Raw genomic sequence first — 24,603 nt, forward strand, 5'->3', positions numbered from 1 at the left:
TCAGGCCCTTGGACCAGTATGGATAACTTCATTCACCTCAACGCTGAACTAATCCCCAGCCTACTTTGAAGGACTCTACATCTCACATTCTCAATCCCATTTATTATTTAGTTATTATTATTATTGAGTGGGATGTGTGTAGAAAACATAATTGTGGGATAGTGGTCTCGGTGAAAACTGGCATAGAAGGCAAACAGAAGGATGGAGGTTCTTGGACACACCCAATGTTCAAACTAAAGTACAGACGTTGAGACCTGGAGGTTGGAACCCTGAGTCTGCAAATCTCCACGAGTCCACTGAGGAAGAAGGAGATCCAATATCTGTGAATGCACCAGTCCACTGACGGCTGGAGGCTGAGGAAGATGGCCAGTCTCAGGGTTGGAGGACCGTGGATGGTGCATAGGTGAGTGGGTAGGTGGGATGGAGGGATAGGGCTTGTATTGCTGTTGTTATTTTGTTGCTTGATGTGCTCTGTGTGTCTGCTGAACATTGCAGGCATATGCTATATTGGTACCGGAATATGCAGTGAAAATGCAGGCTGCCCACAGCACATCCTTGGGCGCGTTCGCTGTTAACGCAAAAGACGCATTTCACTGTACGTGTGGATCTACATGTGATAAATAAATGAATCTGAGCCTAAAGCTCAGTGCAGAATCAATGGTCTTCCAAGTGTTGTGAAGGGACTATTTTTGCATGAATGGCTGCTGATATCTACAGAACATGAAAATCTCGTAAGTCCCCAACTGGACTTCAACTATGCATGCCTTGTTTCCTCTGTGTTTTAGCAATAGTGGATCCATGAGAAAAATTACAGACCTTAAAACTCACAGATAGGTGGAGGGTCAAGTAGTGTTGAGGAAGCAGCAAGGGAGTCTGCAGAAGAACTTGAACAGACTGGGAGAATGGGCAAAGAAGCGGCAGATGGAATATAGTGTAGGGAAGTGTATGGTCATGCACTTCGGTAGAAGGAATAAAAATGTAGACTATTTTCCAATTGGGGATTGAATTCAGAAGACAGAGGTGAAAAGAGATTTGGGAGTTCTTGTGCAGTTCCTCTTATTCATTAACCCTAAACACTAACTTGCAGGTTGAGTCAGCGGTAAGGAAGGAAATATTAGTGTTCATTTCAAAAGGACTAGAATATGAAAGCCAGGATGTTATGCTGAGGCTTTAATGAGACATTGGTCAGACTACATTTGGAATATTATGGTCCGTTCTGGTCACCTTATCATAGGAAGGATGTGAAAGCTTTTGAGAGGGTGCAGAGGAAGTTTACCAGGATGCTGCCTGGATTGAAGAGATTGTCAACCCAGAGCGAGCTGGAGCTTTTCCCTTTGGATCAAGGAAGGATGAGAGGTAACTTCATAAAAGTGTACAAGATGATAAGAGGCATGGATTAAGTTGATAGACAGAGATTTTTTCCTGAGGCTGAAATGGCTAATATGAGGGACCATAATTTTGAGGTGATTGCAGGGAAGTATGGGGGGGTGGGGGGGGGGTGACTGTTAGAGATAACTTTTTGTTTTGCACAGAGAGTGATGGGTGTATGGAACACACTGCCAGGGCGGGTGGTAGCGGCGGATACGTTAGGGCCATTAAAGCAATTCTTAGGCAGGCACATTGATCATAGAAAAATGGAGGGCAATGTGAGAGGGAAGGGTTAGAGTAGATTAAAAGGGCAACATGACATTGTTGGCTAAACGTCCTGTACTATGCTATAATGTTCTATGTGCTACGTGGTTAACAGAATTTTAAGTGTCAAATATTGATGTTGGGAACATGAACCACTGGTTTACAATCATCATCACAAAAATGCAAATATAGTGCATAGTTACCTTTCTTGTCCCCTGTTAGCACCCAGATCTTAATATCACCCTTTTTAAGAACATCAATAGTCTCTGGAACACCATCTTGCAGTTTATCCTCTATCGCAGTGGCTCCCATTAGCTGGAATAGACAATAAAATGAAAAACATGTTTGAAGGTGATAATCAAAAAGGCCCTAACATTGTCCGGAGGGTTACTGGCATCAAGTAAGTAATATCTAGAATTATACATAAATGATCATTCAATTGAATTAACACAGACAAACACTGAAGGAACTCGGCAGGCCAGGCGGCATCTATGGAGAAGAGTGAACAGTCAACATTTTGGGCCGAAACCCCTCATCAGGACTGGAATTCAATTGAATTAGCCCACATTTATTTTCATCATTGCAGGGGAATGAATAGTGATGGTTAATAACTAGTAAATAGGATGTAGGTTGTGCTAACATGGTATCAGAGAAACACAGACGAAAGCAGAGATTTGGAATGCAGCAATGGCAACACCCAGGTGTCAGAACTTCACTGATTATGTTATCACCCACATTATCTATGCCTCCCTTAATTACTATAAGGTCACCCTATATTTTCCAGCATTCCAAGAAATAAAGATGCAGCCTGACCAAACTGGGTGGTGCGAGTGTGGAACGAGCTGCCAGGGAAGTGGTGGACGTGGGCTCGATTTCAACATTTAAGAGAAACTTGGACAGATACACAGATGGGAGGGGTAAGGTCCAAATGCCGGTCAATGGGACTAGGCAGATTAATAATCTGGCACAGACTGGATGGGCCAAAGGGCTTGTGTCTGTGCTGTAGTGTTCGATGACTCTAACCTCTCCTCATAACTCAGGCTTACAGCTTGAGAGATTGCAAGCAGATCAGATATTGAACTGCATTCAATTTAAAGACCACTTCATTTTTTCCAACTAAATCTGAAGCAAAAATAAAAACAAATTCTTAAAAACATTCCACATTGTAAATTATTTAAAAAGGTAAACTGCTTTGAACAATTTCTGCCTCTGGAGGATTCAGGGCCAGAATGTAGTCAGAACAATGATGGCAATCAATTGTGAGGAAAACTGAGACTTCCACCTAATTCACATTTGTATGTGACTCCCTAGCTTGCTGACAATTACAAGTGTAAACATTAGCATTTCTAATAGAGCTGGTACATACTGGGCAGTCAGCCAGTTTGAATTAACCATCAAAGACCATCAAACAGAAAGAAAATTATCCCAAAAAAAGCACAAGTACCAACAAATCCTTCTCAATTTCTTCATAGACTCTATCAAGTGCCTCATCACGATTGTTTGTGGAAACGCTGGCAGCTTTAAACTTTATATTCCACTTCTCAAATTCCCCTTCACTGATGTCCTTGTATGACAGACACAGAGTTCTGAGCGTCTCATCAGCAAATTCCTAAAAAAAATATATTTATATCATTATTATTTTATTTTCAGACAAGAAATTAAAACACCACTTCTACCTCCAGGTGGAAGAGAAGTGCAAGTAATTTTGTTAACTTGTACAGTTAGTGAAATGAGCAGACCAGTGGTAGGTTTTACTATGAAAGAGAAATGATTTGGAAACTTTAGTCCTTTACAAACTCGACCCACCTAATTATCACGAAGATCTCGCTTGTGAACAGATTTTCTGCCTCAGTTTCTCTCCTCTGTTTCAGGCAATTGCTTAAGCTAAGGACATGTGATATTAGTATCACATTGAAACTATTCAAAAGATAGTAGCAGATTTAAAAGAATGGAGCTGGATAGAGAACTGGAGGAGGGTGAATGGAAGCTCAAGGACTTGTACCCTGATGACAAATATTCTGCAAATACAGTATGTGTTTTGACTCATGACAGACAAGATTACACAGTGAGCAATAAATACCGAATTATAAGTAGTGAAGATTTGCCTTTTCCTCTAATTCTGTATCTGGAGCCTTAGCAGTACAGTAGGTTAGTAGTTCTATTACACAATTACAGTGCAAGTGACACGCGTTCAATTCCGTCACTATCTGTAAGGAGTTTCTACGTTCTCCCATGACCATGTGGGTCTCCTCTGGGTTCTCCAGTTTCCTCCCACATCCCAAAGACATATGATGTAGTAAATTGCGGGCATGCTAGTTCACATCAGAAGCATGGCAACACTTGAGAGCTGTCCCCAGCACACCATTGGCCGGTATTGGTCATTGATACAAATGGAGCATTTCTTTAAAATCTTTAAAAACTGTTCCAGAACCTGATACTGTGGGACCTAAGGTTTATATATCTCCTGCCCAATGTACATGTGAGAAATGACATTAATCTTTTAAAGCAGATTATGAGTCCCTGGCATTTGCTTTAGCATGTGCCCTGTGAGTACTGAAGGAGAAGTGAAACAGGGGGTTGCAGAGGGAATGGCCCCTGTGGAATGAGGGGAGGAGAGAGGTGGATATATTCCATGGTTGTTCCACACTGAATCCTCCAAGAGGACCTCAAACTTGTCGTGCTTTGGAGGCTTTGCATGCCTCAATGACCCAGAGAGCTTTGTTGGCTGGAGTCAGGGCTTTATGCTTTGGCTCTTGGTAGGGTCACCCATGCCAAACAGGTCAAAGGGTAGAGGACAGACTTAGAGTGTTCCACCGGCCCTCCAATTTGGGGGTTCAGCTCAGGACTAACAACACGGACCGGTAAAACAAAATCGTTATGGAAATAGCAATGTAGAATTCTTTTACATCTGAGTGTGTCAGTATTCTTGAGTCTCCACCCAGCACTTGCATGACTGACAGTAGTGAAAACTGAGAGGAAGCTACTGACATGATGAAGGAAGCTCTGAACACCGCCAGCGATGGAGGACCTTCACTGCTGCCCTAAATGGCAGTGGCGTAATGGGCAGTAAGCAAGTCCACACTGGATCTTTACTGGCTCGTGCATGTCAAGACGCGAGAGAGTGATTACCTCCTCCACAGAGCTTCCTTCTTTCTGCAGCAGTGTCAAACCAGGTTCTAGCCGAATGCAAAAACATAACCATAGTATAATAACAGCCTTTTGTTGCCCGATTACACCAAGTTGTAATTAGGCAGAGCAGATTGCTTCATCCATAAGATTCACGAGGTTTGCATTTACCTTGCCCTTTGATAGGCAAGTTCAACCCAGAGAAGTGTGAAGGGATTCACTTTGGAAGATTGAACCTGAAGGGACAGTACAGAGTAAATGGAGGGATTCTCAGCGCAGGGAGTGCTCAAACTTACTGCGCAAGTTGATAGGGTTGTTAAAAAGGCTTATGGCGTGTTGACCTTCATTAGATTGAGTTCAAGACCTGTGAAGCAATATTGCTGCTCTATAAAACCCTGGTTAGACCACACTTGGAATATGATGTCCAGTTCTGATCACCTCATTATTGGAAGCACGTGGAAACTTTAGAGAGGGTGCAGAGGGGATTTACCAGGAGGCTGCCTGGATTAGAGAGCATGTCTTACGAGGATAGGTTGAGTGAACTACAGCTTTTCCCTTTGGAGCAAAGGAGGATGAAAGGTGACTTTACAGAGATGTATAAGATGATAAGATGTTTAGATCAAGTAGATAGCCAGAGCTTTTTCCCCCAGGGTGGAAATGGTTAATACGAGGAGGCATAATTTTAAGGTGATTGGAGGAAAGCATAGGAGGATGCCAGAACTAAATTTTGCTTACACAGAGACTGGTGGGTGTGTAGAATGTCCAACGAACAGTGCTGGTAGGGGCAGATACAACAGGGCCATTTGAGCCCATGGATGATAGAAAAATGGAGGGTTATGGAGGGGGGAAGGCTTAGATTGATCGTGGAGTAGATTAAAATGTTGGCACAATATCGCGGGCTGAAGGGCCTGTTGTATGGTCTATATTAAAGCCTCTTTATCATACCAGAATGTTCAATATTCTATCCTCTATGTACTATATTGAAAGAGTACTGAACACAACAGGGAGAAGGATGGAGGTTTGGGGCACGAACAGATCGAGTCAGAGGACACAACACCAACAGTAGAGGTGACAGCAGCAGGAACAGAGGCTATAAGATGCATCATCAACTCTTCTATAGCCCAAGCCCTCTTTCAGCAAGCATCCTTGGCCTTGATAATGAACATTGTGCATTAGCACTGTATTAGGTGGGATTGTGAAAAATAACGATTGTTCTCTGTTCGACGCAATTGTTGAGGCCCGATGACCAGAGCCCTGAGTTTGTGGACCTGTGCACATCCGCTGGGAAAGGCAAAGGCCCAACGTTTGCAAATCCCTGGCAGGTTTCTGGAGGCCAAAGGCTGCCTGTCCTGGGGTTAGAGGACCACACACATGTGTGGGTGAACGGGAGGGAGGAATTGGGCTCATTTTGCTATCGTGTTCTGTGTTGTTCTGGTGGGCATAGTACGTTGGCACTGGAATGTCTGGTGACAATTGAGAGTTGTCCCCAGCAGATCCTTGGGTGTGTTGTTAACACAAAGAACACATTTCACTGTATGTTTTGATGTACATGTGATAAATAAATCTGAATCTGACAGATGAAATAATGATTTGACCACAGAATCAGAGCTTGTTCTAAGTTATTTTTCAAAGCAGCCTAAATCTTTCACAGAGTGGTCCTGGGGCTCAGTTGGGTTACTTACACCTTAAAACTTGTACATGTAGAATTGAATCAACCCTGCCAAAAACATGGATAAGAGTTTTCTCATTACCCACCCCCAGTCCCCAACGCTCATTTAAAAAGTGGCCATCGGTAAAGTACAGTCTTGTCATGTTCTATTTTTCTATGGACTGAGTTTCAATGGCTGCTCATTACCTCTTCAGTGACATTAAACATGAACAAAGACTATTTTTGTTTCAAGAGGGCAGGAGGAATTATGACCCAGTAAACTCGCTCTACAATACAATGAGCTACAATATGAAGCACATCAGGGTTAGAGAGCCAATGCTCGTCTATCTTCTCTGCATTTTCAATCTTATTGACATCCTTCCTGTAGGTCAGTGAGCAGAATTGCACACAATACTCCAAATTAGACCTCACCAACATCTTATATAACTTCAACATAACATCCGAATTCTTATACTCTATACTTCAATTTGTGAAGGATAATGTGTGAAAGACTACTAGATTGAATTTTCTAAAAATAATTGGGAAGCCTTCTGACCTCAGCCTCTGAAGAATTAGATTTGAAAACTCAGGTAAAGTGTCATTCATGGGCAATTAATCCATGAATCTGTGATATGGTACAAGAAATGCATTGGGGTAAATGTAAGAAATGTAAATGTAATTTGTAAGAAATTGAGTTTTTTTTCACCTTCAAAGCTTCGTCTGTAATCTCTTTATTTGGGTTGTCCGGATGTAATCTCTCATAGATTACTGTATCAGCCCCTTTACAGTAGAGTTTGATTTTGCCTTCTGGCTCCCGCACTGCAAAGATACAACAGTTTGTAACTCACCTTCAGGCAAAGAAAGCATTTCAAATCAAGTTATTAGACTGTAACATAATGCTAAATTCAATCTGATCAGAAGTGGCTATCTTTTCAATGTAGCACACAAAATGCTGGAGGAACTCAGCAGGTCAGGCAGCATTGATGGAGGGGAATAAAATGTTGCTGATTTGGGCTGAAACGGATTAAGAGGTGTTGCTCCTCCACTCTGAGGGTGGCAGGGGCAGATGCCACGACTGACATGGAGGAATAGGTATGGGATGTAGCATTAAGACAGAGAGCCATAGGCAAAACCTATCTTTTATGGTGGATGGAGTGAAGGTGACAATGTAGACTTCATAGGCACTCACCAGTGTAGAGGAGGCTGCATCAGGAGCACCAGATACAGTAATATTGGATTGCTGCCTCCTCCTACAACTTCCATGTATTGAAGACTAGCATACTAAAGCCATTTCTTTTAAATATAAGCACTTATTTTCGGCATTGATATGTTGGGTCCAGGATTTAACCAACAAATTTGTTGTAATTCTTTGAAGAAGTAACAAGCAGGATAGACAAAGGGGAATCAGTTGAGGTTGTGTACTTGGATTTTCAGAAGTCCTTTGACAAGGTGCCACACATGAGGCTGCTTAACAAGTTAAGAGACCATGGTATTACAGTAAAGATACTAGCATTGACAGAGCATTGCCTGATTGGCAGCAAGCAAAGCGAGGGAATCAAGGGAGCCTTTTCTGAATGCTGCCAGTAACTAGTGGTGTTCCACCGGGGTCTGTGTTGGGACAGCTTCCTTTTATGTTACATGTCAATGACTTGGATGATGGATTTGATGGAATTGATGGCTTTGCGGCCAAGCTTGTGGATGATACAAAGATAGGTGGAGGGGCAAGTGGAGTTGAGGAGGCAAAGAGGCTACAGATTAGGAGAATGGGCGAGGAAGTGGCAGATGGAACACGATGTTGGGAAGTGTATGGTCATGCATGTTGGTAGAAGAAACAAAAGCAAAGACTATTTTCTGAATGGAGAGAAAATTCAAAAATCTGAGGTGGAAAGGGACTTGTGCAGGATTCCCCGAAGGTTAATTTGCAGGTTGAGTCAGGTGTGAGTAAGGCAAATGTAATGTTAGCATTCGTTACGACAGGACTACAAAATAAAAGGAAGGATGTGATGTTGAGGCTTTACAAGGCATTCATGAGGCCTTATTTGAAGTACTGTGAGCAGCTTTGGCCCCCTTATCTAAGAAAGGATGTGCTGATTTTAGAGAGAGCTCAAAGGAGTTTCACAAAAATGATTCTGGGATTGAAAGGCTTATATGAGGAGTGTTTGATGGCTCTGGGCTTTTACTCACTGGAATTCAGAAGAATTAGGGGGAATCTCATTCAAACATCAAATGTTCAAGGGCTTCAGTAGAGTGGATGTGGAGAGAATGTTTCCTATGGTGGGGGGATCTAAGAGAAAAGATCACTGCTTTAGCATAGAGAGAAGTCCATTTAGAATGTGGATGAGGAAGAATTTCTTTAGCTAGGGAGTGCAGAATCTGTGGAAGTCATTGCCACAGGTAGCTGTGAAGACTGTCGTTGGGTATATTTAAGACAGAGGTTGATAGATTCTTGTTTGGTCAGGGCATGAAGACATACAGGGAGAAGACAGGAGACTGGGGCTGAGAAGGAAATTGATCAGCCATGAAGAAATGGCACAGCAGATTCGATGGGCCAAATGGCCTAATTCTGCTTCTATATCTTATGGTCTTATATTGTTGCAGTTACTAAGAAGATATGACACCGGCTATATTTCATTAGGACTTTGAGGAGATTTGGTATGTCACCAGAGACACTTGCAAATTACTATAGATGTGCCATGGAGAGCGTTCTAACTAGCTGCATCTTTGTCTGGTTTGGGGTGGGGAGGGGTCACTGCACAATCACACAGGACATGCCCTCCTCTGATTGCTACAATCAAGGAGAAGGTACAGGAGCCTGAAGGCACATACTCATCGATTCAGGAATACCTTCTTCCCCTCTGCCATCCAATTTCTGAATGGACACTGAAACCATGAACACTACCTCACTACCTTTTTTCACTCTTTCTGCACTACTTATTTAATTTAACGTTTTATATATCTATATATTACTGTAATATACAGTTTTTATGTATTGCAATGTACTGCTGCCGCATAACAACAATTTCGTAACATGTGCCAATGATATGAAACCTGGTTCTGAATTCACACTTCATTCATCCTGCTATCAAATACACATATCCTAATCTGCAACAAAAAATGCACTCTAAACCACATTTACTTTGAATTACACAATTTGTCAGACTTCACTTGACCTATTGTGAACCACACTAGATATGCAACTCGTGCGATTTGATCATATTTAGACTGTACCTTCAAATGTCCATTGCAAAGTAAAAAACAAAATAACATTTTCTGATTGGTAAAGATTTCCTCTGTGCATTTAATGCAGCAACAGCAGACTTGCTCCAAAAACAGGTTATGCTTTATAGCACCAGTTGTGAGATTGGAGTTGTAGTCACGCCACTGTCTGTAAGGAGTTTATACATTTTTCCCCATGATCGCATGGGTTTCCTCCCGGTGCTCCAGTTTCCTCTCACATTCCAAAGACGTACAGATAGGGTTAGTGAGTTGTGTGAATGCTGTGTTAGCGCCAGAGCATGATGACACTTAAGGGCTGGCCAGAACAATCCTCATTGATTTCATTTGATGCAAATGACACATTTTACTGTATATTTTGACATACAGTACTGTGCAAAAGTCTTGGGCATATATACATTATATAGCTAGGGTGCCCAAGACTTTTGCACGTTACTGTACTTGTCAATGTGGAGCGGAAATCGAGTTTGTAAATCTGGCGGGGGCAAAGGATGTTGGGAATGGAGAGGGTGGAGCACCATGGGAAGGGTGTGAGACAGGGGGCAGAGAAGGAGTGCCAGTGGTGGGGAGGGGGTGGTGTGGGTGCAAACACACCCAGCCCTGAGACACCAGGCAAGGCTACCTTGACAATCGAAGTGCCAAATCAGGAATAATTTTTGTTTCAGAAAATAGGTCTTTGCTTCGTTCCTGAAATTGCCTAAAACATAGCACAAAGTTGATCAAGTGCTTGCAGCTGCACTTTAAATTCTAATGAAAGAAAAACATTATCCTTCTTGACACTGACTGGTTGCAATGTATAGTTCTTTACCAAATTGGTAGCCTAGTGGTTAGTCCAATCGCTTTACAGTGTCTGTGATCATCAAATGGGGTTCGATTCCTGCCACTGACTGTAAGGGGTGTGAGGGTTTACTCCGGGTGCTCCAGCTTCCTCACACATTTCAAAGATGTACGGTTAGGGTTTGGGTTAGTGGGCATGTTACGTTGGTGCCAAAAGCACGGAGACACTTCGCCCAGGACAATCCTCGCTGATTTGATTTGATGCAAAGTGACGCATTTCACTGTACATCTCAAAGTATTGCGGGAAGGGGGCAGGGAAAGGGGAAAGGGGCAGGGAGGGAGTGAGAAGAGCAGAGAGATTTTCTGTAATGATCAATAAACCAATTGTTTAGAATCAAATGACCTTGCCCAGTGTCTCAGGGCTGGGTGTGTCTACACCCGCGCCAACCCCTTGCCCCTGGCACTCTTTCTCTGCCACCTGTCCCACATCCCTCCTGCGGTGCTCCTCCCCGCCATTCCCCACATCCTTTGCTCCTGTAATGAATTACTTAATTAAATAAAGCTCATCTTACAAACACAGAAAAATTTCAAACAAGCAACTGTGTGAAATTCTACTTACAGATGATGGACATTCGCTTCCTGTCACTATTGAAATCTAAAATAGCGAGCACTTCATATGTCCTTTTTATCCCCAGTTCACTTATCGTGATGGAATTCTGTGTCCGGGAGAGAAAAGCAAATCCGAAATTCCTGGCTGCTGTGACAAGGGCTCCTTCATCAGGAGAAGCAGCTTGGTAGATGATTTGCCCTGTTTACAGAAGCAAAATAAAATTGATTGAGCTCTAGCTTAACACTAACTGTCATGATGTGCGCTGGCAATTCCGGAACCTACGTGCGGAGAAAAAACAGACTCCAATGTAGAGATGGCGACCAAAGTTTATTCTTAAGAATTCCAACAGAGTATCGATGGCTTGGCTGAGCGACACTGTGAGATGTATCATTCTCTAAACTAGAATTAGTGCTAATCAGACATCCGCTTAAATGATACAAGGTACATGGAATACCTGAGCCTATCAAAATAAACTTAACGAGCTTATACAGAAATCACCAGTAGACCACATTACAGAGAGTGAATCTCTCGAGAAAAGCACAAGTAACTCTAAATGATTAATGACTCTCGTTAAACAATTAATTAATTCGGGTGCCCTAAAAACACCGGAGTCCAATGCTCTCCAGCCCGAAGAGCTTGTGACAGCTAATGTGTACAATACCCCTGGTGATCTTTCATAGAAAAACTGATGGATGCCACAGGTTGGCCATAGTTGGAAAGACAGATGCTTGGCACTGAGTCAGGGGTGTGCGTGGCCATCATCATTCTGACTGCTGGGGAGGATAAAGGGACTGTAATAAAGGGCACATTTGCAAGTCAGACTGTACTGGAGTATTGCAACCAGTTTTGGGCAGGAGTGCTGGTATTTGAGAAGGTCCAGAGGAGGGTCAATGAATGATCCCGGGAATGAAAAGGTTAACGTGTGAGACACATTTCATGGCTCTCAGCCTGTACTTGCTGGAGTTTAGAAGCACGAGGGGGATTTCATTGAAACTACATCCAAAATGCTGGAGGAATTCAGCAAGTCAGGCAGCATCTATGGAGATTAATGAAGTTTACATTTCAGGCTGAGAACCTTCATCAGGACTCAAAAATTGAAAGGCCTGGATAAAGTGGATGTGGAGATGATATTTCCAATCGTGGGAGAATCTAAGACAAGAGGGCACAGCCTCAGAATAGAAGTATATCCCTTTAGAACAGAATAAGGAGGAGTTTCTTTAGCCAGAGGGTGGTGAATCTGTGGAATTTGTCACCGATGCCAGTGGAGGCCAAGTCATTGGGTATATTTAAAGCGGAGGTTCATAGGTTTTCGATAAGTAAGGGTGTCAAAGCCTATGGGGAGAAGGCAGGAGAATGGGGGCTGAGATAGAAAATAAATTAGCCATGATCAAATGGCTGAGCATTCTTGATGGGCTGAATGGTCTAATTCTGCTCCTGTGTCTTATGGTTTATAGATCCTTGTACAATACATACCATTATTATCTTCCACCATCACAGTGTGACAGAGAGCAAGCAATTTAAAGAATTCTCCTGCTGATGGATCACGTCCTGAATTAATAAGTTGAGGCAAATAATGGTCATAAAATATGAGTTTCCCATCAGCATATTCATTCCAGCTGAAGTCCACAAGCTGAAAAAATATTTCAAGTGAAATTACGGTAATTCTTTTTCAGCGATTTTAAAAATGATCAGTTATAACATAATTACTTTGATTATTACAATGCTTAACTAGAAGAAATTTCACCTCATTCATACGTAGGTATACAAAAGTGTGAGAGATATAGATTATGTTATTTCTGCAACTCCAAAACATCAATCTAATTGAAAGCAAAAAGTTGGGAACCCAGAAATAACGTGGCTAGTTTTGTTTTTTCTTTTAATGAGGTGCACACATATGACATGATGGCGTGATGACGCAGGCCATTCACGTACTTTTACATCATGAATTATTTAAACAAACAAGAATTCTTAATCAAACAAACATTTACAATATTATTGAAATATTAAATACACAAAAGACCAAGTTATTTGAAGTAGGTATTTTCCACTGAGGTTGGATGAGACAATAACTACAGGTCTGAGAATAAAGGTGAAAGGTGAAATGTTTAAGGGGAACATGAGGGGGAGCGCCTTCACTCAGAGGGTGGTGAGAGTGTCGAATGGGCTGCCAGTGGAAATGGTGGATATGGTTTTGATTTCAACATTTAATAGACATTTAGACAAGTAAATGGATGGGAGAGGCATGGAGGATTATAGTCCCGGATAATAAGACTATGTAGAGTAATTGCTCAGCACAGATTAGATGGGCCAAAGGGCCTGTTTCTGTGCTTTTGGATTCTAGATGGTGGGCAGAAGGAGTGGCAAGAAAATGTTATTGGCATGTATGTGACATCTGAAAACACTTTTGCTATGATTGTACCAACGAGAGGATGTACATGAGCAAGAGGAACAGGAGCAGATTAATGGTAATTGTTAAGTGCATTAGTAAATCAGCCCTGCTTGTCGGTGCAGACACCAGATGGGACCAGACGGTGACAAATCTAGAGCAATACACACAGAACACTGGAAAAACGCAACAGGTCAGGCAGCATCTATGGACAGCAGTAAACAATTGACGAGAGTCTCAGCCTAACATGTGCCATCTATTCCTCTCCATAGATGCTACCTGTTCCTCCAGCATTTTGTGCCTGTTGTTCTGGGTGCCCAGTATCTGTCGAACCTCTTGTGTTAAGGGTAATTCTAGTGAGCTTGGTGATAGAAAAGGGGCAGTGCCAGAAGGTGGCATGCCATTATCCTGCTGAATAACTCAAATAGTTACAACATGCTTTCACTTGTATTCCTCACCAGGTAACTGTTTAATACAAATTATAATCTTCATATTTTATACTTGCCTCTGCTTTGTCAGTTCTGTCTCCTACAGCGTTACGCAATTCCCCTGCAGAAGCAGCAGAAAATTGGATTTAGAACTTCACGTCAACCATTATCCACCATCTACATGTAACGCACTGTAAGGTTTCACTGCTAATGTGATGGCCTCTCCGTAATGTTCCACTGCTGAGGTAATGCTTTCTCTGTAGCAGCAATGTTTGGGTTATGACTAGAGATAACAGGGCTTTGGAGTGAGAGGGACATTGTTCTTTCTTGTGGGTCTGGGAGCAGGGAATTCGCGGTCCTTTCTCAGGGCGAGATGAGGAGAGAAGATGTGAATGGAGACAGTTGGTAGACCGCTGGATGGAGTGGACTTACAGCAAGGGTCCGCGGGTCGGCTGTGCTCCGAGGAGGTCAACAGGGAACAAATGGATGGAACCGTGAGCTCTAATGTTACATATTAGACTGTTTCATGAGAAAGGGCCCTTTTCTTTTTCTGTTTCTTTACTAACCTTAGTGTCAAATTAAGAACTATAAAGCTCAATCGTTTAATCGCAGATTGCGTACTGTATGTTATTTTGTGGTACTGATTTGTCACAGGGGAACACGTCACGCAGCATCCACCCAATCAAGATTTCTCAGGTTTGGCTGGGCCGAGGGCTGTCTTACCCTAGATTAAGCCGCTAGCCGAACCGAGAGTTACACACACACAAGCTCAACTGATAGATCATCTGTGAAGATAAAGCTCTGCCTACTCTACTTGTATCTTGCCTAGCTTCTAACACCTTTAGGTTGATAACACAAAAGGTCTTACATTGGTCAGACTGCACTTGAAATATAGTGAGTAGTTCTGGGCCCATTATCTAAGAACAAATGTGCTGGCATTAGACAGGGTCCAGAGGAGGTTCACAACAATGATCCTGGGAATGGAAGGTTTACGCACAAGGAGCATCCGATGGCTCTGGGCTTGTACTTGCTGGAGTTTAGAACAGAGGTTCCCAACCTTTTTTATGCCATGGGCCAATACCATTAAGCAAAGAGTCTATGGACCCCACGTTGGGAGCCTCAGGTTTAGAAAAAAATGATGGAGGGGTGGGATCTCATTGAAACCTATCGAATATTGAAAGGCCTGCACAGAGTGGATGTAGAAGGGACGTTTCCTATAGTACCCGAGTCTAGGACCAGAGGGCACAGACTCAGAATAGAGGTACATCCCTTTAGCAGAGAGATAAGGAGGAACTTTTTTTTAGTGAGATGTTGGTAAATCTGTGGGATTTATTGTCACAAACAGCTGAGGAGGGAAAATCATTGGGCATATTTAACGTGGACTTTGATAGGCTCTTGATTAGTCAGGACATCAAATGTTATGGGGAGAGAGTGGCAAATGGGGTTGAGAAGGATAATAAATCAGCCATGATAGAGTGGCGGAGCTGACTCAGTGGGGTGATTCTGCTCTTAAGGAATATGGAATATGATGTAACTGGACGGATATGGATGATTAACAGGAAGAGGATTTCAGTACAAATTGGCATCAAGATCAGCACATGTTGCGTTAAATGGCCTCTCCAGTGTTGTGTTCTACTGTTCTATCCAGGGGTTGGAGTAGCATTGTATGCACGTGGACCACAACTGAAGGACAAGAGAAGCTTGGGAGGAGTTAACTGGAGATGGTCAAGCATTGGAAGGTGAGATGAAGCCACATGAGAGGGTGAAATGTACCATATGTTGTGCCGTTGATACTACACTTCTTAAATGCCATGATGTTCTGTGTCAGAGTTCCTGTCTTATCGGAGAAGATATACTCTATCTGCCCGAGTTGTTCCGTCAGTGTGGTCGTGCGGGCTTTGGCGGGTGTATCCTTCTCGGCATAGTACATCTGGAGGTCCCAGTTTATCAAGTAGCTTTGGCCCATACGGATCACTTCAACACTGAGGGAGAAACGTTGCATAGATCATTAGGCAACAGATAACCTGCTTGCTCATAATCACCCGAAATACAACGGTCAAGTAAAATATACACCCACTGGCCACTTTATTAGGTACCTCTGTACACCTGCTCATTAATGCAAATATATAATCAGCCAGTCTATCATATGGCAGAAACTCAGTGCATAAAAGCCATGCAGACGTGGTCCAGAGATTCAGTTGTTGTTCAGATCCAAACATCAGAATGGGGAGTAAATGTGGTCTAAGTGACTCTGACCATGGAGTGGTTTAGGTATCTCAGAAATTGCTGATCTCCTGGCATTTTCACACAGGACGCTCTCTAGAGATTACAGAGAATATGCGAGAAACAAAAACAAACATCCAGTGAGCGGCAGTTCCGCGGGGAAAACTGTCTGATTAATGAGAGAGGTCAAAGGAGAATGGCTGGACTGATTCAAGCCGACAGGAAGGTGACTGTAACTCAACCACGCATTACAACGGAGGGGTGCAGAAAAGCACCTCTGAATGTACAACACATCGAAGCTTGAAGTGAATGGGCTACACCAGCAGAAGACTGCACTGGGTTCCACTCCCGAATCTAATGAAGTGGCCACAGTGTGCACTTGACAACTTCATTTTTCCATCATGAACCAATACTTAAATCCGATGCTAATTAGTACTTAGTACGGGTAGATTGGCTCTTAGCACCGACACAGTGCCATTCAAAAACAACATTCCCAAGAATTTTAACAGAAACATTATTAAAGCTACACACAGAGGCACATGAAAAGAGATAGTTAAAACATCACACACAAAATGCTGGAGGAACTCAGGAGGTCAGGCAGTATCTATGGAGGAGGAGAAACACGTCGAGTTTCGGGCTGAGACGCTTCATCAGGCCTTAGCCCGAATCATCGGCTGTTTATTCATTTCCATAGATGCTGCCTGACCTGCCGAGTTCCTCCAGCATTTTGTGTGTGATGCTCAGAAATATTTCAGGTCTGAGAACCTTCATCAGAATACCAACTGTTTCACATCCACAAATTCTGCATGAGCATCTCTCGTACTGTCTGCTGGAACGATGTTAGACCTAGAGGTAGAACTAATACCACTTCCTTAGCATTGAGAAGGAATGCAGCTTTCCACAAGACCGTAAGACACTCAGGCTCATACGAATCAGGAACCATTTCCTTATACAAACGTGTATGAAGGTACATGTTAGTGGTGGAACGTGTGGCAACACTTGCAGGCTGCCTCCAGCCCCAGCTCTACCTTAGGTTGTGTTGATTGTTAGATCAAACGACACATTTCACTGCATGTTCCGACGCACACGTGATAAATAATCAATCTGAATCTGAGTCTGGGATGCAAGTCCGAGACACCATTTACTGTGCTCTCAATCCAGTCCTACAACATTTTGGGCATGAAATGTTGGCCCCGAAAGATGTGGCGGCACTTGAGAGCCGTCCCCAGTACATCCTTGGGTTGCGTTGGCTGCTAATACAAATGATACATTTCCCTGCATCTTTTGATACACAGTACTGTGCGTATATAAAGGTAGGATGCCTAAGGCTTTGCTCAGCACTGTATTCGTCAACCTGGAGCGGACAGCAAATTTGTAAATTTGACAGGAGTAAAGGATGTTGGGAATGGCGAGGGTGGAGTGCCGTAGGAGGGGTGTGGACAGGTGGTAGAGAAGGAGTACCACAATGGTGGATGGCACAGGTGTAGACACTCCTACCCCGAGGCACCGGGCAAGGTCATTAGATTCCAAACAATTGGTTTATTGATCATTACAGAATGTCTCTCTAGTGCATCCCGCTCCCTCACCTCTCCCTTCCCCTTTCCTCAAACATGATTCCCCTCTCTCTGCCCCCTTCCCACTCTCAGTCCACAACAGAGACCCATATCAGAATCAGGTTTATCATCACTCACATATGTCATGTATATTTTTTGCAGCAGTGTAATCCATAAAATTACTACAATACTGTACAAAAGTCTTAGCCACCCGAGGTATATAAATGTGCCTAGGTATATAAAGACTTTTGCACAGTACTGTACATAGCATAAATAAATGAATTTAGAACTGAACACAATTCCAACACTTACCTTACATAAAGTGAAATGGGCACCATGGTGTTCAAAACAATGATATAACCCCAGAAAGTAATGAACCCTCTATACGTAGGTGGGTCCGTTGCCCCATCTTCGAGATACCATGACCGGCTGAAGTTCCCAATTTCACTTTGCCAGAATGTATGCCCAATGGCGAGACCAGTTGAGGAAAGTATGAGTAATACGAAGATCTAGAAGAAAATTAAACTGCCATGTAGGTCACTCTTTCCAGAGAAATGGAGATAAATCAGATCTGCAGAGTAACGAGCATCTTTGTTACCATGTAGACCATGTAGTTCATCAGCTGGTCAATTTTGGTCCTCTTGAAGTTAGTTTTCCCGCCGTTCCTCATGATTTTGGTGTCTGCCCCTGCCAGGTTTAATACAATGTGCATCAGGATTACAATCTTTTTAAAAAGATGAAGGCAGTAGTAGTGTAGTGGTTAGCATAACACTATTACAGCACCAGCAAGCTGGGTTCAAATCTCTGCCGTCTGCAAGGAATTTGTATGTCCTTCCCGTGACCGCTTGGCATTCTCCCGGTTCCCCAGGTTCCTCCCACATTCCAAAGACGTACAGATTAGTACGTTATTTGGTCACATGGATGTAATCAGACCGCACGGGTTTGTTGGTCCAGCAGGTCTTGTTACCATGGTGCCTCTCTAAAGCCTCCATTGGTCAGGGTTGACCATGGATACTGTGTCCTAGCTTTCAAGATACATAAACCAGGGCAGTAGAATGGAGAGCACGCTGTTGCCCAGGTAGCAAGCTCCCCCCGCCACCCCATGCATCGAATGAACCTAAATGAACAGTGGAGACCGATACAGCAAGACGGTGAAAAGAATGAGAATATACACCAGAACCCTAATATTTTACTGTTTTTGGATTTCGGTGTCCTATGTTTTTATAGTATTTTGCTAAATTAAAGAAAGAGTAATGAAAACAATTCATAATTCACATAATGTTTGATAAACACTGAAAATTCCAATTCTAGTCCTTGAAGTATACTTGAAAACTACATCTTCCCCATACCCTGAAGCACAGGAGAATAAGGAGAAATCATAGACCATTAGCCATAGGAGTAGAATTGGGCCATTTGGCCCATCAAGTCTGCTCCACCATGAGAACATAGCTGATTTGTTTCCCCATTTTCCTGCCCTCTTCCTGTAACTTCTGAAGCAAAATCACCACCCACTGGCGAAACATCAAGTGGGCAGCCAGAAACTTTTACCCAGGGCAGAAGTTGCTAATGCCAGAGGGCATAACTTTAAGGGAGGGAGGGGAATGCAAGAGGTGTTTTTTTTTTTACACTGAAAGTGGGGGGTGCGTGGAACGCTCTGCCAGGGGTGCTGGTGGAGGCAGATACATTAGGGCATTTAAGAAACTCTGAGATAGGCACATGGATGGTAGAAAAATGGAGTGCTATGTAATAGGAAGAGTTAGGTTGAACTTAAAGGAGGTTAAAAGGTCGCAACAACATTGTGCGCCAAAGGGGATGCAATCTTCTACGTCCTACGTCTCAACGCACTACATTCCTCGAACTGGCACATCTTCTTCAAACAGTAATGACAACACCCCAGAATCCACCATAAAATAAAATACCTGCAAATATTACAATTCCATGGGTTGTTTCTGTGTTGCGGACCGTGCAGCCTCGTAGTAGGATCGAATTTGCATCGAGCGGATAACTTTGGTTCCTCCAGTACAGGGTGCCAGCAAACTTGTCCAGACGATTATTTGGCTCTTCACATTCAATCAAACCTGGAACAAAGACAATGCCTTCAGTTTCGCATTGACCAAAAATAATAATGGGTGGCACAGTAGCATAACGGCTAGTGTTAGGGTTCTACAGCGGCAGTGACTGCTTCTGCTGCTGTTTGTGAAGAGTTTGTACACTCTCTCTGTATCATATGGGTTTCCTCCCACATTCCAAAAGAAATGGATAATAGTTATTAAGTTGTGGACATACTGTGTCAGTGCAAGAAGTGAGGTGACACTTGTGGGCTGTTCCCAGCACATCTTCAGGCTTTGTTGGCCACTGACGCAAACGATGCATTTCATGGTTCAATTTTTCGATGTACAGTACTGTGCAAAAGTCAGCCTATATATATATATATATATATATATATATATAGAGCTAGGGCGCATTAGACTTTTGCACAGTACTGTCGTAATTTTATGCATTGCATTGTACTGCTGATGCAAAAAAAAACAAATTTCCTGACATATGTGAGTGATGATAAACATGATTCTGATAATGGTCTCTGTTGTGAACTGAGAATGGGAACAGGGCAGGGAGAGGGGATTCATGGTTGGGAAAAGGGGAAGGAAGAGGGGATGGAGCAGGAAGCATCAGAGAGGATGGGGATGGAGCAGGAACATTCAGAGATCAATAAACCAGTTGTGTGGAATCAAATGACTTTGCCTGCTGTCTCAGGGCTGGATTTGTCTGACCCACATCAACATCCATCCCTGACACTCCCCTCTGGTAGCTGGCCCACACACTCCCACAGCACTCCACCCTTGCCACCCCCAACATCCTTTGTCCTGCCAGAAACACAATCTCCATTCCACATTGACAAATACAGTAGTGTGCAAAAGTCTTAGGCATCCTAGCTCTATTCAAGTGCCTAAGACTTTCGCACAGTACTGTATATGTGACAAATAAATTTAATCTCACTGATTTGATTCGACACAAGCATTGCATTTTGCTGTATGTTTTGATGTTCATGTGACAAAAAAACTGAGAAGTTGCAAAAAAAAAGCGAAAAATTACATATAACACTACCAAAGAAAGGGACTGTGACAGCTTAAACCTTATATTTGTATTTCAGCTATGGAGAAAATATAGTTCCCAGTAATCAGGAGAGGCCAGGAGTTCAGAAACACCTTTGCTAATACTAATTGTTAGAATTGAGAGTTCATCCAACTTGCTGTCAAAGCAAAAACAGACTTGCTCATTTCACGTGCTTGGCTTGTGATATCATTAAGAGGCGTTAGGGTTAGAGACCTTCACCATCCAGGACATTCCCTCTTCTCATTATCATTCTCATACCATACCATACCATCTTCTCATTACTACCATTCATCATTATCACATGATGTGGCCGACCATGGTTTTCCTAACACCGAGATTGTTCTTGACAAAATTCTTCTACGGAATTCTTTACCTTCTTCTGGGCAGTGTCTTTACAAGATGGGTGACCCCAGCCATTATCAATACTCTTCAGAGATTGTCTGCCTGGCGTCAGTGGTCGCACAACCAGGATTTGTGACGTGCACCAGATGCCAATATGGCCACCCATCATCTGTTCCCATGGCTTCACATGACCCTGATTGGTGGTGGGTGACTAAGCAGATGCTATACCTTGTCCAAGGATGACCTGCAGGCTAGTAGAGGGAAGGAGTACCTTACACCTCCTTTGTTAGAAATGCATCTCCACCCCACCACTCCAATCACTACCATGAAGGTGGAGATAATGAATCCTAAAGACCCACACTCAACAAATCAGAAACAGCTTCCTCTCCACTGCCATCCTACTTCTGACAGCACATTTTGTTATTTTGTTTATTCTGTTATTTTTTTTGCAGTATTTGTTTTATAATTTGCATTTTATGTCTTTGCGGCACGGTACTGTAGTGGCTAACACAACGCTTTACAATTCCAGCAACCCTGGTTCAATTCCTGCAGCTGCCTGTAAGGAGTTTGTACATTCTCCCTGCCAGCACTTCACCCAGTTGACAATAGATGGGAAGGAATTCATGCCTTTCCATCTCACTCTACTGAGGCAACCCCTGGACAGTTTAGACCAGGGGTTCCCAAACTTCTTTATGCCAGGGACCAATACCGTTAAGGGGTACGGTGGAGCCGAGGTTGGGAACGCCTGGCTTAGACATAGTTCAGGTTTACAGGTCTTTGCTAAGTAAGGAGGCTAATTTCATTTCATTTACTTTTTCTAAATAGAGGCAAGTGGAGTAAGCTTTGGGGATTGCAAGGATCACTGCCTGTACCTTACCATCACTTGCGTGTTGATAATAAACTTGACACTGATTGTGGTCTGTTCTTAAAGTTCACTTTCTCAGATCACCTTTGAAATCCGTTTAAAAGGTTGCAAGACATAGGAGCAGAATTTGGCCATTCAATCCATCGAGTCTGCTCAACCCCATTCTCTTGCCTTCTCACTGTAACCTTTGACATTCTAACTAGTTAAGAATCTACCAACCTCCACTTTTGCTTGAGATTGAACTGCCTTCACTGAATTGATCCCTCTGGTTGAGGAGCCTTGAAGTCATTTTCTAGCTCCAACACCCCTCACAGTCCTTTTCAAAGTAACTCCACCAAAAAGATGTGCAATTCCTACTCAAAAGTTTGCAGTCACTAAGGGGTGCCAAAGAGCAAGAGCTCATCCTTCATCAGTAGCCACAGGAGCAAAGTAATTAAATGAACATTTCTTGGAAGTTACACTGCTTTCAAAGATGTAAAACGTAGTTGCCCATTTGATGTTGGTTTAGCACAACATTATGGGCCGAAAGGCCTGTCCCTGGGCTATACTGATCTAAAGAGTCTGAAGGCCCGATGTGAGTGCAGAACATGATTTTGTGCCACAACTAAAATGATCCCTCTGCATGCTGGGCAACTCGCTGTGTTTTGTGAACATGTTCTGACCTTACTTGAGTAAGTTCAGATGCCCTGTATTGCCCACTAATAAAACCCATTGAAAATGCACATTTCCTTATGTGCTTCATATTAGTACCATCTCTTACTCAACATAGGACAAGAGTTAGGCCATTCAGCCCATTGAGTGTATTCTACCATTTGATCATAGTTATGTTCTATGTATGTTCAACAAATGTGATCACATTGATAGCTGTAAACATGCTCACCATCAAAAGTTTCCAAGTCGGTTTCTTTCTTAAGTAGTCTGTCTGTAACTTCCAACGACATTTTAAACTTCAGATTAGTTTCACTGAAACATTAACCACAATTGAGATCCATTAATCACACAAAGCAATGGAAAACTTTCTACTTTGCAAAATTAGATAATTTCCCCAAGTAAAGAAATATAGGTGGAACTCGAGATTAACACCCCATTTCTTTTATGAAACTTATAGCTTATTTTCTTTTGCTATGTGATAATCTTGTAATTGAAAATTAATTTTATGTGGCACTCAAAGAAAGAAAACACATCTTTTCTGCAAAGGCAACACGCTGGCATAATGCTATCACAGTGCCAGCCACCAATGATCAGGGTTAAATTCCTGCCACTGTAAGGAAAGAGTTTGTATGTTCTCCCTGGGATTTTGTGGGTTTCCTCCAGGTGCCCAGGTTTCATCCCACGTTCCTAACATGTACGGGTTAGGGCTAGTGAATTGTGGGAATGCTAATTTGGCACCGGAAGCATGGAAACACCTGCTGGCTGCCCCCACAGCACATCCTCGGACTTTGTTGGTTGTTGTCGCAAGTGACGTGTTTATAAGTTTTGATGAAAATATGACGAATAAAGCATATCTATCGTCAAAACAAAAAAAATGTCCTCATAATTCTATTGGCTGCCATTTAGTACCTGCGGGAACCACAGTTTACAGATTACCCGCACGTTTGTGTCAATCGTTATTGGCTTACGTCCCATCAAATACGTACTTGGTACTCTAATTCCAGGCTGCCACACATGGGGTAAAGGGGGGAGGAAACTTTGGGTTTCTAGGGAGTGTGTGAGACACCCATAGTCGATGGTAAACTCTGACAGGACTCTAAAAACAATGCCAACCGGCAGTGTAAATAAAACACTCTGTGGGTTGAATAGAACTGCCAGGAGTGTAAGACTCTGTTGAAAGACGGCAATTACTTCGGCTCTAGACTAGTAGAAATTGTCAAAGAACAACACCATAAATAGATAATTCAAGTAACTGACTGTACTGCACCATGTGTCAAGATACCACTCCCAATTAAAGGCTTGGCCAAACAAATACTCTCTTACCCATCAAGTTCAGCTGTCTCTACGTAGCATAAACTGTTGGGCTCTGAACTCGACAGCAGCAGGATGTCAGCCTAAGTAAAATTAGAAATTTTTATTTACACTATATACTAAAGTGATCAAATTGTGAGTAATTACTTAATAATACAGTGGTTAGTATAACACTATCGCAGCGCCAGCAACCCAGTTCAAGTCTGTAAGGAGTTTGTATATTCTCTCCAATACAGTCTAGGTTTCCTCCTGGGCTCTGGTTTCCACCTCCATTCCAAAGGCCTACAGTACTGTGCAAAAATCTTAGGTGCTTATGTATAGCTAGGATGCCTATGGCTTTTGCACAGTACTGTATTCATCATTGTGGAGCGGATGGCAAGTTTGTAAATCTGGTGGGAGCAAGGGCTGTTGGGAATGGAGAGAGTGGAGCGCTGTGCAGGACAGGTGGCAGAGAAGGAGTGCCAGTGTGGGGTTGCTGCAGGTCAGACATACCCAGCCTGAGATACCAGGCAAGGTCATTTGATACCAAACAATTGATTATTGATCATTACAGAATGTTTCCCTGGTGTTTCCCACTCACTCCCCCCTCCATTCCCCTTTTCCTAACCATGACTTCCCTCTCCCTGCCCCCTTCACACTCTCACTCCAGAATAGGCATCCATATCAGATTCAGGTTTATCATCACTCACATTTGTCATGATAT

The 24,603-nt window shown here is 42.9% G+C and overlaps 1 protein-coding gene across 4 annotated transcripts in view; it reads right to left on the reverse strand.

Moving 5' to 3' along the window:
* atp8b1 (ATPase phospholipid transporting 8B1) overlaps positions 1 to 24,603 on the reverse strand; it is a 163,235-nt gene that overhangs the window by 24,542 nt on the left and 114,090 nt on the right. For all 4 annotated transcript variants that reach the window (XM_073064143.1, XM_073064142.1, XM_073064144.1 and 1 more), the window contains exons 8-19: positions 23,913 to 23,983; positions 22,819 to 22,901; positions 19,537 to 19,695; positions 18,216 to 18,304; positions 17,930 to 18,126; positions 15,615 to 15,823; positions 13,919 to 13,962; positions 12,501 to 12,657; positions 11,037 to 11,225; positions 7,113 to 7,225; positions 3,077 to 3,241; positions 1,836 to 1,947 (exon numbers count right to left, since the gene is read on the reverse strand). In XM_073064143.1, coding sequence (XP_072920244.1) covers positions 1,836 to 1,947; positions 3,077 to 3,241; positions 7,113 to 7,225; positions 11,037 to 11,225; positions 12,501 to 12,657; positions 13,919 to 13,962; positions 15,615 to 15,823; positions 17,930 to 18,126; positions 18,216 to 18,304; positions 19,537 to 19,695; positions 22,819 to 22,901; positions 23,913 to 23,983 — 1,588 coding nt within the window. The remainder of the gene's footprint in view (positions 1 to 1,835; positions 1,948 to 3,076; positions 3,242 to 7,112; positions 7,226 to 11,036; positions 11,226 to 12,500; positions 12,658 to 13,918; positions 13,963 to 15,614; positions 15,824 to 17,929; positions 18,127 to 18,215; positions 18,305 to 19,536; positions 19,696 to 22,818; positions 22,902 to 23,912; positions 23,984 to 24,603) is intronic.

The sequence above is a fragment of the Hemitrygon akajei genome, chromosome 13, assembly GCF_048418815.1.
Source record: "Hemitrygon akajei chromosome 13, sHemAka1.3, whole genome shotgun sequence".
Classification (NCBI taxonomy): Eukaryota; Metazoa; Chordata; class Chondrichthyes; order Myliobatiformes; family Dasyatidae; genus Hemitrygon; species Hemitrygon akajei.